The sequence below is a fragment of the Lepisosteus platostomus genome, chromosome 3 (assembly GCF_059453375.1).
Source record: "Lepisosteus platostomus isolate fLepPlt1 chromosome 3, fLepPlt1.hap1, whole genome shotgun sequence".
Classification (NCBI taxonomy): domain Eukaryota; kingdom Metazoa; phylum Chordata; class Actinopteri; order Semionotiformes; family Lepisosteidae; genus Lepisosteus; species Lepisosteus platostomus.
The window spans coordinates 79,865,479-79,881,853 of NC_142613.1; the positions used below are offsets into that span (position 1 = coordinate 79,865,479).

Here is a 16,375-nt window from a genome sequence, read left to right on the forward strand (position 1 = left end):
TTTAACTGTCAGTTAGTTTCTCAAATTGTTTGAGGGTTCTCACAGACTGTCTGCTCCAGAGGGGTAACGCGGTATGTTTTTGAGTGATTTGATTCCACTGATGTTTCGGAAGTCGGGCCTTGCCTTCGTGATGTTGCGACTAACCTGCTCTGTACCCCTGTTTTGCCGCAGGTCTCGCCGCGCCCTCTCCAGGATGGCCCCCTGTGTGCGTGTCGGCGTGGCAGGCCGCAGCCTCGACTGGGGGCAGCGGCGGTAACCGAGGGAGACGCCTGAGCGCCGCCTCCGACAGCGGGGACACGGGCATAGGCACGTCCTGCTCCGACAGCATTGAAGGTCAGAGCTGTAGTCCTTCAGCAGACCCCGTCATCTGATTGATCCTTTATCTGAAGCAAAACTGTTGTTGAAATGTTGAGATATGAAAGAAGACTTGATTTTAAACAATTGCAGGATTGAGTTCCAAAGTCACTGTGAAAACGTTACAGATGTCTGTGAAACACACTCAGACTCTTGGAAGGTGTCTGTGGGCCTTTCCCCTCATTTAATGTTTTTCATTCTAAAGGTCAGTGGAAACTCAGATTCCGTTCATGGTCATTTTCTCTCTGGCTTACGGGAGCCACCTTTGATTTGTGTTTTGGTAGTTTGAAAGCAAGATCCATTGTAATAAAATGCTAAAGCAATGGGTCGATGGGATTATGGGAGGGATATGAGTTGCAGAGGAACTGTGTAGGAATTGTCTCGCTCATATGAAAACTGTTGCACAAAAACAAATGCCGCTGTTAAGAAATAATCTAATAAAGCAGTGGCAGTTATATTTCCATAAATGAAATATTTTTTACAAATGTAAAGTCTGTTTTTCCAGGGATGAATCCTGCTAAGTTAGGGGGTAATGGCTAGGCTGTTATTAAATGAAAGGAGTTTGAAATTGTATAACAAAATTGTGATTCATTGATCTTGTGCCACCATCTGACCATATTTTAAGATAAGATCACTTTATTGGCCACATACAATTTCTTGCATTAGGAATTTGTCCTTTCCCATACCCCAGCTTGCTCTCCATGAGAGAGACAGACGGGGGAGAGAGAAGCTGGATGTCAGAGCGCAGGATCAGTCTTTTACAATATACAGCGCCCCTGGAGCAGTTGGGGTTAAGGGCCTTGCTCAGGGGCCCAACGGAGTAGGATTCCTCTGCCAGCCACAGGGTTTGAACCAGCAACCTTCCAGCCACAGGCGCAGGTCCTTAGCCACAGTGCCACTGCTCCGCCCAACTTAACTGTATTATGTACAGTATTATCTAATTATATATAATAAATGTAATATATGTATACAGTATATATACATTATGTATTAGTTCAGTTGGGTTGCTGCGTCAGCATGCGTTGGGTGCAAAGGAACAAATAATAGGTTTATTCCCTGCTGAAAAGAGAAGACAGAAAACACAATGTTTTGGCCGTGGAGCCTTCTTCAGGTGTGAGAAAGACAGAGCAGTAAGCAAAGGTAATGTAGCGGGAGAACAAAGGCTGGGAGAGAGGAGGAGCGAGGGGTGGGAGTAGGGGACAGAAAGAGAGGCCAATCAGGAAGTGTGAAGTCAGGAGAGGTGAAGAGAAGTGTGAAATGTATTATATTATGTATTAGTTATGTATTAAATATGTATTACATGTATTAAATGTAATACATTATGTATTAGTTCAGGAGTGTAGCTGCAAAGGAACACCTGAAGAAGCCTCCACAGCCGAAACGTTGTTTCCTTTTTTCTCTTTCCAGCATGGAATAAACCTTTACTTGTTCCTTTACATTTTATATTTATAATATTATATATGTATTGTATATTTGTTGCCAGGATGATGTGTACCAAGCTGAAGTATGGCCTATATATTAAAAAAGTATCACGTATAAAGCAAACGTATCAGTCATCAAGCAAACTGACTTATAAAGGGTCAGTTTGCTTGATGATGAAATCTCTCAACTTTCAGTTTACTTGGTGCGTCAGATTCCAGGAAGTCGATTTTGAAAGTCTTTTCTAACACACTATTCATGTGGCCCTCTTGGTTGAAAGTTTCTATCAGAAATCAAGGGCTATTTCTCTACCACTATAAGTGTTGGGTTTGGAGTTGTTAAGCCTATACAGTGTCTGAACAGGGCCGGTCTGAACGTTGGAAAGAAAAAAGTAGAAAATCCCATGCAATCACCAGAGGCCTGCATATATAATACTTGCCATTTGCTGCTGTTGATTCCACAGATACATTTGTGTCCAGAATCCATTAAAAGCTTCTGACATATTTGGGTAGTGTAGGAGCAACATTAGACTGAACTACTAGAGCTGTCTCTGTGGAGAGTACGAGGGGTTGGTGGCCTGAACACTTCCTAAAATACCTGGGGTCAGTTAAAAAGAGGCCTGTCAGGACAGCAGTAAAGGTTACGTTACTCTTTGGTGTCTGTTAAGTACCGTTAAAATTAAAGAGGAAAAACTCGCCAGTAACTTCAAAGAGGTTAAAATCTACCTAGATATTGTAGATATTGCGTCTGGATTATGGTGAAGGAGGTTTCACTAGTTAACTGAACTCCATGTTTTATTAAAGTTCTAGCCTACTTGTGTAATTAAAAAAATACATATACCATAAACACATCAGAACTTTGAATTAAATGCTCCAGAAGTGTGAGCATCTGTTGTAGCTGATTCAGTCACTTTCATTGATTGAAAATCAGTCATTCAAAACCATGCTTGCAGTAAAACAGCTATGTTAATAACATTATGTTATTAACAATAGCAGATAAATACTTTACCTTAAATAAAATATTTGCTTTTCTGAAAAAAAAAAAAATCTTTGTTAAGGAAGATATTTGACTTTATTATGAAATTAATTCTACAGTTCAAAACGAGATTTAGAAATCGTAATATACTTTATTCAATTCTTGCCTTTTGTTTCTTCCTACTTTACAATAGACCTTTTTTTTAAAAAAAAGCATTTTAAATTGTTGCGAATTGGTCAAAAGGAGTTGAAACATTGTCTGCAGTATTCATTACCCAATCGGTTTTGTAAAGCAGATTTTTCTGTTTAATTTGTTGATACATAGGGATCCATAGTTTTATCTAACTGATCTTGGAGAACACTATGACCCTCTGCAGGACAAAGTGGTGGCTGAAGTGGGTGAATGATAATTTTATCATAATGTACTGTCACTAGTTTTCTGAGGGATATGATTGTGAAATATATACAGTGATTTTACATAGAGGTTCAATACAAATTGACCAAGACATATTTGACATCTATGTAGAATATATCTAGCTTTTTTATTTTTTCCTGTTAGTCGTAAAATCTAATTTAGAGGGAAGTAAAAAATGGATTACCAAAGGTGAAAACCTTTGTTGTTGTTTATTCAGGTTTGTTTCTCCTACTGTATACACTATATATAAGAACACCTCAAGAAGATTCCCTGTCCAAACATTTTTTTTTCTTTTTCATTTTCTACTTTTTTTCTTTTACTTTTTTTGACAAAGAGTGTCCAGAATTGTGGAGTCAAGGTAGCAGGCACGTAATTTGCAGGAGGATGGCTTTAGTTAAGTGAATTGTAGCACTGGTAACTTTAGCAAAGATTATTGGGCAGATCTGCTTTTTCAAAACAGGTGGACATTTTGTTAATTTGTATTATAGAATAATCCCATTTTGGTAACTTGAGATCTTGTGTTGGATAACCCAGCTGTTTTTTTATGCTAAATCTGTGGTTTCAGTACACACTTTTAGAATTTTGAATCCTCTGTAAAACTGTAGTTTTTCTGTAATGGTGTAGGATCTGCATTGCAAGAGACTGCATGTTTGTAACATTGGTATGTGCTTTTCATATTGTTAATAAGAAGTATTTTAAACGAAATTACAGTGTGATGCTGTTATAAGAAACGTGCAATTATTAAATGTTTTTGCATGAACTACATTCATAGAGCAATATGAAATATTAGGTGAGCCTGCAACAGCTGGCTCTCTGCAGCATGGCCTTGCCAGTTACAAAGGGCCTTTGGAATTTGTAAAGGTGAATAATTCATGCATTTCTGAAATGGAAGACAAAGCAGTTTTTCCATCACTGCCAGGTATTGCATGGCATTTACTCTGAAATCTTTTTTTATCAAAAAGGACATGTGTCTAATTTAAGTTTTAATAGGAAATGGAATGGTTTTCTTCAACTTGGGTAGTAATCGTTTTTGAAAACCTCTCATATCACTAACCAAAGCCTCTAATCTGACATGACAATTATTCTCAAATATTTTTTTAGATAGAATTAAAGATAGAATAAAGTCACAATGTGGGAATATGTCAACACAAGAAAAAGGCAGGCTTACCCGATATAGCCTATCATTCAGACATAGTGAGGAATTAAACGTTAATGTTGTGAATTGAACCATCTGAGCTGATTAATTAGTATATTACGATATAACTTGGAAGTTATGTGTACACATTATGTTAATTTAAAGTAAATTACTGCAAAAAGAGTCATTTTTTAAAAATGATTATTAATTACTTTAATTTAAAAATTAATTCTGCTCTTATGGTTTATTAAGTCCTGCCATGGAGATCGAAGGCATTACAGTTATAACCTTGTGCTATGATAATTATGACAAGATTGGTCATCAACTCTCATTGTTGGTTTTGACAATTGTGAATCGGGATTTGCTACTGGGGAGTTGTATAGAGCAGGTTGTAATCACAGCTGTGCTGTTGCAGGTCTCACTCAATATTTATTGGTCAGTCACCTCTCGGTAGAGCACACAGTGTGCACTTGGTAGTGTAATATCAATTCATAGAATATATTTCAATTGAATGTTTTGGTTCGTATTATTTTTAATTTCTTTGTCTTTTATCCAAAGACACTTTGTGCCCAGTGTCCCACGAGGGATTAGAACTTGAATCCTTCCAGCTGATTTCTTAAATGTAACCATACCCTTGCAGTTTTTCACAATCAGTCTAGTGCAAAGTAAGTCTGGTCAAATGAGAGTACTTGAAACACATGATCAGTCTTTTGATTACAGTTAATTTGTGTTTTCTTCTGTAATGTTGACAGATAGCTATTGATATGCTTTGCACGGAGAAACAGCACTGCTAAATTATTCACAGCCTAGTGTTCTGTCACATGTCTTGGGGGTATGTGCATGACACATTTTAAAATAATTTCCTGAATTATTTTATTGATGGGAAAATTGTATTTCCTTTTATTCATATTTATTTTCCTTTAATTATTATTATTATGTAATCTTTTATTATTGTGTAACAGCTCATATTTACATGAGAAAACTGAAAATTTCTCCACTGTCAATACACAGAGCAGTAATTAAAAATAGCTGTCTCTACAGTTTTTCTATAATATAAAGGTTTAATTGTTCCTGAGGCCTCTTTAGGTACAAGTTACTCTTTTTGTAGAGATGCATGCTTCTATAAAGATTTCACACTTGTTTACAGTAGCTGTTCTTTTTTCTTCATGAGTTTTTAAGTATTTGAATTTTAATTACAGTAAGAATATGTAAACTGAGCAGTTAACATTCGACCTTCTTTAAGTGGCTGCTGTGCATTACCCTTCTTCTATGGTGATGGTTACTACAGTTTCAGATTTGTTTTAATGCAGTCCCTGATTTATACAGTCCTCTGTCAATTCACAGGACATCCTGAAGTTGACTTCACTGGCTTTAATCCTCCACACGCGCAGAGTACTGCTGTTCCTGGAGCTGCTGTGTTATTGCTCTGTCCAATACGCGGTTTACGGATGGCTTGTCTTTGATGCCACCACGATCTTGCCACATATTAATACAATCTGTGCAAAATAATTACATTAAAATATACTTTGGGATAGTCTTATTTTTGTTTTGTTTTTATTGTTCGGCAGAGTATTGCACATTTGTTCTTAAAAATGTATCCATACCTCAATCTGCACTACCAGTAACTTTCAGTCACACAGAAAACACATTTATCTTTCTTTCTGTTGAAACTATTAGTTTTGATTTCTTCTCATGTATACGTTGTAATTATGTTATGACCTAATTTTGGTCCATTGGAACGTAATGAGCCTCAGGACATTTATCTATTGAGGTCATCTTTTTTTCATCCTCTCTTTGCTTTGCATCCTGGATACCCACTGCTGCAGTATGTGGCTTGGTGTGAAGGGGTTGGACAGTGCTGAGCACACGTTATCTTTGTCCATCTTTAACTAGTTTAAAAAAAGCAACTGTAAACTATTTTCCTCCTTCATACTGGGAGAGAGAGTGAGCTAAAATTGTCTTTGGATCATCAAAGTCTTCTGTAAACAGTTGTCAGAATTAAATCCTCCTGTAATGTCTTTTGATAGATGGGGTCTGTTCTTCAAGAGTAACACTTGTATTTTTTGGTTGCGGTTCAAGCTGTCATGTTTTCCAATATCGATCATCAGAGCAATAAAGTAATTCAGAAACCCTGGGTACGGACGGTGGTGAAATGCGTCTCCGTTCAGTCTCAGCATGCCTGTCTGTGCTCCTCTCCTCTAGTGGGACTTGTGGGGTTCAAGAAGGTCTCAGATAGCTGCCCATCATGTACCCCAGGGAGCCTGGTTCTCAAAAAAATGATCCCTTCCTGAAAAATAGATGATATCTCTCTCAAGGGCCACTTCCCTTCTGCTTAACCTTGAAAATACTCCTGCTTCAGGATCTCTGATTTATCTGTTAGTGTGAGACTACTGTTACATCTGCTCGATAACCTTTTCCCCCTCTCAGCCTCAATCCCCACCTCAGCCTCCACAGAACAGAAACTGAAGGAATTTGAACCCGTTTTTATTTACATGCTTCATGAAGTGGGAAGAAGTAAAAATTCCCTTAGACTGGTAATCAGGCCTCCGCTAGTATTCAGTTACTGAATCTAATTAAAGGGGAATTTTGAAAGACAGTTTTCCTAATATAGTCATTACTTACTTTTTGTATAAGTAACTGTCCAACCTGGCTTTCTTTTGTTTTGTAAGGTTAGAAGTTTTTCCCATGGAACTTAATTATTCCAAAAGTCACCAGCTTTAGGTTTTTGGGAATTCACATTTCTAATGACCTGACCTGGACTATGAACTAGGACTCTATCTTGAAGAAGGCTCAGCAGCGCCTCTATTTCCTGAGGTGCCTCAAATGATGGGGGATGCCAGTACCTTCGTTGGTGAAGTTCTACTGCTGCACCATTGAGAGTGTCCTCACCAACGGGATCACTGTGTGGTACGGCAACACCTCTTCTCGAGAGAGAAAAGCACAGCAGAGAATCGTGAACCTGGCCCAGGAGATCATTGGCTGTGGTCTCACCGAGATTAAACAGCTCTATGAGGACCACTGCTGTGGTAGAATTCTGGCCATCACAGAGGACAGTCACCACCCTGGGCCCCACTGCCCTCAGGCAAGAGATACAAGAGCATACGGACACTTACCACCAGATTCCTCAATATTTTCTACCCACAAGCAGTGCGGTTGGTGAACACACTTGGCCATGCCCCTCGGACCACACCTACACCATCTACCTCACTGTAATTTTATTTATTGCCGTCATTGTTTACGTCTGCATTGTTTACTTTCGAACTGTTTACTTGTACATTGTCTACTGTGTGTTTGTATATTGTCTTGATGGACTGTCTGCACTGTTTTACACTTTTTTTTAACAATCGAGAGACTTTCTGTAAGTAAGAATTCCATTGTGCCAGTACATGTACCGGTTACATATGGCAATAAAGTTCAAGTTCACGTATAACTCATGTTAAATCCCTCAGGTTATGCAGAGCACATTTCTGGGCCTGTTTCAGTGACGTAACCCTTCTGACATCCAATATTGATGTATTCCCTTGCGACAGCAGGCCAGACTGCAGGTGTAATGGACTTCGTGTCTGTCTGGAGATGGCTTTGTGTGGCTCGGGGCTGGGAGTTTGCTGACAGACAATTGAATCCCAGTTGTCTACTCTGGGGATGATGTCTACGCTTCATGCATGCTTTACATAAGCTTTTGCAGTACTGATAATATATGCCTAATAATATGTGCTTCTTATCAGTGGGCTTCAACATTTCAGAGGCTGTCTTGGTTTTAACAGTAACAGGCAGTAGGTATGAGAGATGGCGTCAGTGATGGCAAAGCCAAACATACAACAATACAAACACAAGTAGAAAATGTGAAGTAAAATTTGAAAAATTGACTGTGGAATATTTCCCACTCTTGTTTAACATCTCACTGCTAAAGTCATTACAAGATTTTCTGGAACTTGCTAGACTTATTTTTATAAATGGTGCCAACCACTTCTGGAAAACATTTATGCAAGTGAGGTCAAACCAAGGATAGTGCTTGAGTGTCAAATTGCTCTGCAGAGGGACGAAACTGTTAGACGGTAACATGAGCTGAATGACTTACAGGACAAGAATAAGCACAGGGATGGCTAAAGAAAGACAGTAGGGAGGCTGTCAAGTCTTGTAATCATCTAGCAGTTTGTTAGGATTAAAGAACGTGATCATCAAGTCACATGAAGCTGTTTACAAGACCCTGCTGAACATGAGGACACTTAGGCAATATACCAGCCAGCACAGAACATGCACAGAAGTAAAAGTGCCATTTTTCATGTAAAAAAACAAGCTGATCAATCAGGGAACTGCTTCATGACAGCATAACAGACACTAGCTGCCCTGTAAATTATGAACTTCATGTTCACTCTATCAGCAGATTAGGGTTTCATTCTGTGCTTAATTGCTTAGTTGTGCTGATAGTCCCATTCACAAAAGTATCACTTGTCACTTGTAATTGTGAAATTGGCAGTGTCACTATTAGAATATTATCTCCTTCCAGAGTGGGAAAGGAAGGACCAACTTTCTCAAGCGTGGCATTACCAGAGATAACCCAAACTGAAGAAGCATGTCAAAACCACATATTAATATGTAAGATAAGAGGGAAACGTTTAGCTTTGGCCCTTAGTCAAAACATTAGAGAGGAAGATGCTGCAGCACAATGGGAGCACTGGGGCCCTCAGACAGGTTATCAGCATTCAGTTATGACTCTTGGGGTTTATCAGCTTGTACAGGATTTGACCAAATCGGATAGTGAATCAGCAGGAATTCCAAACCCTCAAGAGAGCAAAATTGTTTCAGTTTATGATTTCGTTTAGATGTATACAATCTTTAGGGTGTCACACCAGAGGAACTCTGCTCATTAGCATTTTGCTTTGATTGAATTACTCTGTTAGGTTTGGATTGACTGGTGTGTTTACCCCATTTTGCTTTTGTCTGCTCAGTACTCCAAGGGAGTAATTTCCCCGAGTCCAGCTGCTATGTGGCAATTACATTAATCATGCATGTGCTTTCTCTGCCAGCCTTACAGCTAGGGCTATAGTGGTGATGTGTGCAAACACCAGGGACCAGCAGCACAGCTGGAATTGTATTGCCTATTAGCCAATACATTTCAATATCTGTTGAAATGCAAATGTGTATTTGCCCAATATTCATCTCGGTGCCTGAATTATAAACTATTTCTTAAAATATTGGCCTGTTTTGCAAATTCCATTTTTGCGAAAGGATTTCCCCAGCAATGTGTAAGGCCATTTAAATATTCTGCTAAAACAAACGGCACTGAGCATTATGTTGCTGCCTCTGCTTTCTTAATTTCTTATCTCTATTTAATTTCAGTTTTCTTTCCTTTCTTTGATTTTTGTCCTGGTTACTGCTTCATCTTTGTTTTCGGTTTTCCTTATTTTGAGTTGATTACATGGGGACTTATAATCTGTTCAGTTGTTTACCTTGATGTATTGTTCCCCTTGTAAATCCTCAATGTTTTGAACCAAAATAATCCACAAATATTGCTTTTGTAATTATTGTGTTAATAAAAAGCAGGATCCAAGTAAAATATAGCATGAAGCCTTAGTCGGTGTGCATCTGGTGTCTGAAGTGATTTACAGTGTGGACCTAGTTTCTGAAATGATAGAAATTTTTTTTTACAATCATGCCTTTGTTTTCGAAATGCCTTATCTTCAGCCTTGGTTCATTGTCAGATGAGTGACTGTGCTTGAATCAATCACTCCAGTGCTTACTGTAGGCATATACAGATGCTACTTTTAACATCTCTGTTGTTGTCCATGGGTTGGTGACATTTATTAAAAAGTCTGCACAGTGTGTTTTTGAAAAGGAGGTATCTTTGATATTTTAAAAAAATTACATTTGTGTTTTTTGGCACTAAAGAAGAGCTTATAATGCAAATTGCTTGTAGGTTTTTGAAGGAAATTCATATAAAGTGGTGTAGGTTTCTTGTCATGATTACAGTTTTAATTTTTCATATCATATTTACAGTATAAAATACTTCTGGTGTTTTGGGCTCTTGTATATAGCATATTGCAAATAATGCAGTTTAGCAAACATTCAAGCAGTTCCAAATAGATTTATGTATAACAAAGTTGGCCTTTATCTGTGACTTTTGGAAAGTTTTGGAAGGATTATTGTGATTAAACCTGAGGTCTTATTTAGGCTTTCAAAGCATAAATAATGCTGATGTTTCTGTTTCAAAAGATGTAGTTAAAACAGTGGGGTGAGTTCATTTGTGTTAAGGAGAGAACTTTTGTTTGTCTTTCTAATGATTTCACTTTATTTTGTTTTTATATGATGTAAAATATTCCAATTTTTTTTTAAAGAATTTCAGCAGAAGACTGTAGTATATACTTTGTAAGCCTTCATTCTGTGGCTTTCTTGGGTAGGTATGATTCCATGGTGCTGTTGGACGACTGATCTGGAATGTGTCATGCTGTTGTCTAGTGCGATCGTGCTCTAGCACGACATAGGAGTTAATGGAGGCAGTTATGTAACTTTCAACTTAGCTTATGTGTAAAACATTTAGATCTTGCACTCCAACCTGGAGCTCACAACTGGCAGTCCACTGAAGCTCAGCAGGTGTGACCCTGGTCTGTATGTGGATGGGAGACCTCCTGGGAAAAACTAAGGTTGCTGCTAGAAGAGGTGTTAGTGTGGCCAGTAGGGGGCGCTCACCCTGTGGTCTATGTGGGTCCTAATGCCCCAGTATAGTGATGAGGACACTATACTGTAAACAGGCGCCGTCCTTCGGATGAGGCGTAAAACTGAGGTCCTGACTCTCTGTGGTCATTAAAAATCCCAGGGCGTTTTTCAGAAAGAGTAGGGGTGTAACCCTGGCGTCCTGGCCAAATTTCCCATTGGCCCTTATCAGTCATGGCCTCCTAATAATCCCCCTCTATGAATATGCTTCATTACTCTCTGCTCTCCTCCCCACTAATAGCTGATGTGTGGTGAGCGTTCTGGCGCACTATGGCTGCCGTTGCATCATCCAGGTGGATGCTGCACATTGGTGGTGGTGGAGGGGAGTCCCCATTACCTGTAAAGCGCTTTGAGTGGAGTGTCCAGAAAAGCGCTATATAAGTGTAAGCAATTATTATTATTAATTATCATTGATGCAGTACACTTTAATAGTGTTTTTCTTTCTTATAGGTTGTTGCATAGTGGTTTCCAGACAGTGGAAACATTAGACAGGGCTGAGGACAGAGTGGATGAGTCCTTGTGATCACACTTGGAATATGATAGTTAAGCTTTTGGCTTTTAATTTGTATATGCCTCGGTGTTCTCTGTGTTTCTCCTTTCCAGATCAATAAGAGAGCACAGACCTAAGTCTTAAGACCGCAAGAATGAAAAGTCAAAGATTCTGGCACATAATCATCTTATAGAGGTCCTTTTCTGGGAGGAATAACGTTTCACCCAGTTGGAGGGATCAGGGGATCGGTGGGGACTGGTGTAGCATTTCCAAGCTTCTGGCCTGAAGGTACCAGATGAGAGATTTTCCTGTGCAACTCCTCTTACTGTCTTGAGAAGAAAGGATTAATTTATCTCCACCGTGGGCTCTGTGAGTTCTTGGTGTCCCTCTTGGGGTTCCCATGGCTACAGTAGTTTTGTCTCTCCTTCCTTTTGGCCTCAACTATGTTTGCATGAGAATTTCCAGTTGTACAGTTTGCATAGCCTGGCAGGCGACACTTGTAACTCTGGTGATGCTTATTCACCAGCAAGTGGGTTACACAAACAGAGCCTGGCCTGATGATCAAAAAGCCTTTAAATGTTAGTGAATATAAATAGTTGAAAGTAACATATCTCATTGTTTTTAAAGCATCATGTTATTAATAGTAAGAAACCTAAATATTTTATTTGAGTGAAAATCATTGTTCCAGTTCCAGCTTTCTTTAGTAAATCACTTTGAGAGATGATGAGCTTTTGTCATCTTTACACTGCACACTAAAAGTAGTTTTCGTTCTGTGACCTTTTTTCCTTTCTTTATATCTGTTATTCAAGGTTTTTATTCTAAACAAGGAAACCAAAGCAGGTACAGTGCTATAGCATTGTAATGTGTGTGCATCTAGTGCAGTCTCAGTTATAACATGGAAAGGTTATTTCTTGCATTTATTACATGAGTACGACTCAAACATTTTGATATAGCAAAGCACAACAGACAGCAGAATATGAAACTTTTCCTGTTCTAATGAAACTCAGTGTGGTGGACATTTTGCAAAAACCAAAGAAGAAAATCAAGAGATGCACATTGCAGTCTGCATTGTGTGGATGGATGGATGAAAGACTAAATTATATTTATGGTACAATTGACTCCAACGTGGGCTGAACAGGGAAAAAAACAGTGCACTGAAGACTGTGCTCTTTGTTTGATTTCTATAGGAACATCAACAGTGAGTCCCAGTCCAGAATAATACTGTGAGCACATTTAAAAACCACTTTGGAGATCAGCTTGATTTTAAAGCAAGCATGGTATTGGCTCTGACACTTGAAGAGACATTAACCAGGTTTCTATACGTGGGTGTGGAACAAATGGAGATTGTAAAACATCAGAATAATTTAGATTTTTTAAAGTAGTACAGTGATTACAAATGAGAAATAGTTCGTAGTTAAAAGTTCTTGGATGCATCTATACTGTAAAATCTTTGGATTAAGCAGAGTTATACTACAGGAATTTGTATGCTGGAAAAAATATAAATGTGCCAGAGAAGCAAGTCTGTTTATAACATAATTCACAAAAACATCTCAAAGATAATTTGTTTTAACCGGTTTATCTAACAGTAAGCATCCGATTCAGTAATGCCTCTGGGTAGCTGCTTGTTCCAGAATAGGGTTGGCTTTGGTCTGGATTTTCTGGCTCTGGCTCTGGAGCTTCAGCAGGTGAGATCCAGCTCTGCCTGGCTCTGCCTCTGGTTCCGGATCTGAGCAGGAACCCCAGCTCTGGAGGTTACCTGACTCTGGAGGTGATCAGGAACCCCAGCTCTGGAGGTTACCTGACTCTGGAGCTGATCAGGAACCCCAACTCCAGCCTGGCTCTGGCTCTGGAGCTCCAGTTTGCGATCCAACTCCAGTTTGAGCCTCTTGGTGTCTGTTCCACATGCCAAGAGCCCCATTGTGTAAAGAAATACCTTCTGTTTTTGGCCAGCTACAATTTATACTTTTGAAGAAAAGACTTTTCAAGACTGAAAAACTCCAGTGCGTGCAAGATATTTAAAAAGAACATTTGTAAATCAACAATGTTCTTATTTTTACAATTAAAAAAAAATATTTTGTAAATCTTAAGTATTAAGTATGTAAAGTGCATTTTCATTTAATAGTATAAATAATAGCCTACATGGCGAAGCAAGATCTTTTCCTTTGTCTCATTGTCGTTGTGACGTGTACAGTCTTGTTTTGTCTTCTGAAAGTGAAGCTCACCTTCTGCTCAGGATCGCAGGGCATGTCTTAGCTTGTCCAATGTCGTTTGAGGACTTCTTCCCCTTTGAGTCGGTAAGGATGAGCTGGCAGTGCTGTTCATACAGAAGACTCCTGTGAATATAGTTGCTGGAACACATTTACTGTATGTTCACGTTAAAGTGCACTCATCCTTTATTGTTGGCAGATGACTACATTTGTTCTGGATCGGCACATTACCGTATACTTTGAGAGTAAATGAGATGTTTTTCATTATAAAAGGTAACTGCAGCAAGTGAGTCTTTTACTGTGGTGCTTAGGATTGCACAGGGTTGTAACTGTTAATTTCAGGATTTGAAACTGTGAAAATGAAATTAATAGGATTTCCTACAAGTTGTGAGAAGGCTCTTCATTTCACTGTGTAAAGTCAATCTGGTTCTTTGGATAAACAATTGACTTCTGACTTGAATATTAATGTGTGGTGAACACCACCTAGGACCATTTCTTTGAAGCATTAGAACAATACTCATTAGAAGACTACATGAAAATGTGAATACCACTCGAAGATTAAAGATCGAGTCATACATCAGCGAGAGTGACCATCTGTCTTCACCCTGGGTTCAGTTTTGCAATCAGTGTTGCTGGATTATTGCTGCAGTGACTGTAGTCCTGTGCCAGTGGGCTCACTGTGTTCTGTGTTATAAGTTGCAGGGATGCAGGATCTGTTAACCAATGACATACAGTATGTGTATTAGTGATGAACAGATTTTTTCATATTAACATTTTTAATTTCTCTGTTGTGCCAAGCAATAAAGTTGTATTTAACAACTTCAAGAGAGAATTTATCTCAGTACAGTCATTAGATGTCATGTGGTAAGCATCATAAAAAAGGCGTTCATAGCTCAATCTAGGAAGCAATGAAAACTGGACTTTATAAAATTAGTTTATAAAACAGTTTTTACCAATTAAAGTGTATAAAACGTCATATAATGCAGTTATTTATGTTCATATACTGTGCTGCTAGTACATTGAATATTGGAGATTTCTTCATATCCTGTTTTTCTGATGTACGTAACTGGTAGGTTATTAAAAGGGAATTGCATAAAATTATGCTACACTGTAATCTTAAGAAAAACAGTACACGCACCCTCTTAACATTTTTTTTCACATAAATATGTTTGGAAGACTATTGATCGTGGATAAAAGGCTTTGCTGTCAATGTAGATAAAATATGAATTATTGCATATTTTACTCCAAAATTAGCTTAAGGTTTGAAATAGCATTTCTGACTGTTAAGCATCCTGCCTAATGCTCCTAAATGTCTTGAAAATCCATATCCTGTCTCCATCTCGAATTTCAGCATGGTCTTGGATAGGTGCCCATCAGCCCAACATGTTACTGTAGCCCTAGAAAGATTTAGCATTACAACTTTGCCAGGAACTGAATACACCTACTGACATAATGCAGTTAGTGCCTTTTTTTGACTCGTGTTGAGTGACTGGCATGAAATTGATTAAACATGCGTTATTTTATGTGTCATAATTAAATTCTGCATCTGATGAATACATAAGACCTATTCTTGAAATAAAAGGGTCACATTAATGGAATACAACAATGAAATCCATGGACTGGAAGGAGAAATGAAAGGGTTGAAGAAATCTTCAAAAGAGAATTTCTTTGTGCTTGTAATCTTTTGAACAGTTGTACACTATATACCCAGTATGCAACAGAAAAAGAATTCACCCTGGTGCACCAAATATTCAAAGTAAATATTACAATCACATTTTAAAGGGAACATTACGTCCCCATACGTCCATTACGATGTCTGCACGCAACTTATTGGGTACTTAGTCATTCTGCCACTGTCTCTGCTCCTCGGCGAGATCTTTAGTTCTCTGACGCAGAAAACATGGATATGTTGTCTGTCAGTTGATAATGTTACGCTAGAATGTTCTCCAAGCAAGCAGATCATTTTCATGCCACCCGAGCTGCAGTTGTGCTCCTGACGTGTGGGTTAGCTCTTCCTGGAGTTCAGTGCTGTAGCCCCGGCAGTCTGGATCGGACAGATGTGGTGGTTTGGTAAGGTCACCAAATCGCAGCTCAGTTCTCATTGCGGTCAGTCTCCGACTTCCAGGTTGTGGCCTGTTCGTTTCTTACAGAGAGGTGGCCTTCAGGGTGTTGTGTATATATAGAGCAACATTAGATTTTTCTTGCAGGAATTATAATCATTTTTTGAATGGCTGTCCTAATCAACTATTTTTGGTGATTTTAACTCATGTTGCATATAAATCTACATGCTGAGCACTTGGTGTTCTTATGACTTGAGCTCAGGGAACAATGCTTTCAAATAGACAAGCGAAACATGATGATGATCTTCTCCTGACTGTTTCTTCTGGGTTTTAAGGGGGCAGTGCAAGTTGGCGGCTAGTTCACATCAGTCTGAACTGCACAGTTTCTGGTAACAACATTTTAAACAATGAAGCTGCTCTTAATGAATGTGATCACGTTTACACTTGTCACACTAGGTCATTACTAGTCCATTGCATAGACATAAATTGGCAAGAGATGTTTGCACTTCTGTACAAATAAATACAGTGGTTCTGTTTGGGAACCACATTTTTGAGGAATCAGCAGTACTTATACGAGGAAGGAAATGCACCAGATTCTTTTATCATTTTA

At 38.6% G+C, this 16,375-nt stretch overlaps 1 protein-coding gene and 1 long non-coding RNA gene across 3 annotated transcripts in view; both read left to right on the forward strand.

The window, feature by feature from the left end:
• Window positions 1-16,375, forward strand: part of cep85l (centrosomal protein 85L) — an 86,538-nt gene that overhangs the window by 13,849 nt on the left and 56,314 nt on the right. For both annotated transcript variants that reach the window (XM_088627026.1, XM_088627027.1), the window contains exon 2: window positions 172-333. In XM_088627026.1, coding sequence (XP_088483152.1) covers window positions 172-333 — 162 coding nt within the window. The remainder of the gene's footprint in view (window positions 1-171; window positions 334-16,375) is intronic.
• Window positions 342-5,831, forward strand: LOC148675624 (uncharacterized). The gene is made up of 2 exons (XR_015935560.1): window positions 342-3,142; window positions 5,642-5,831. It is a non-coding gene; the product is annotated as an uncharacterized LOC148675624 (long non-coding RNA).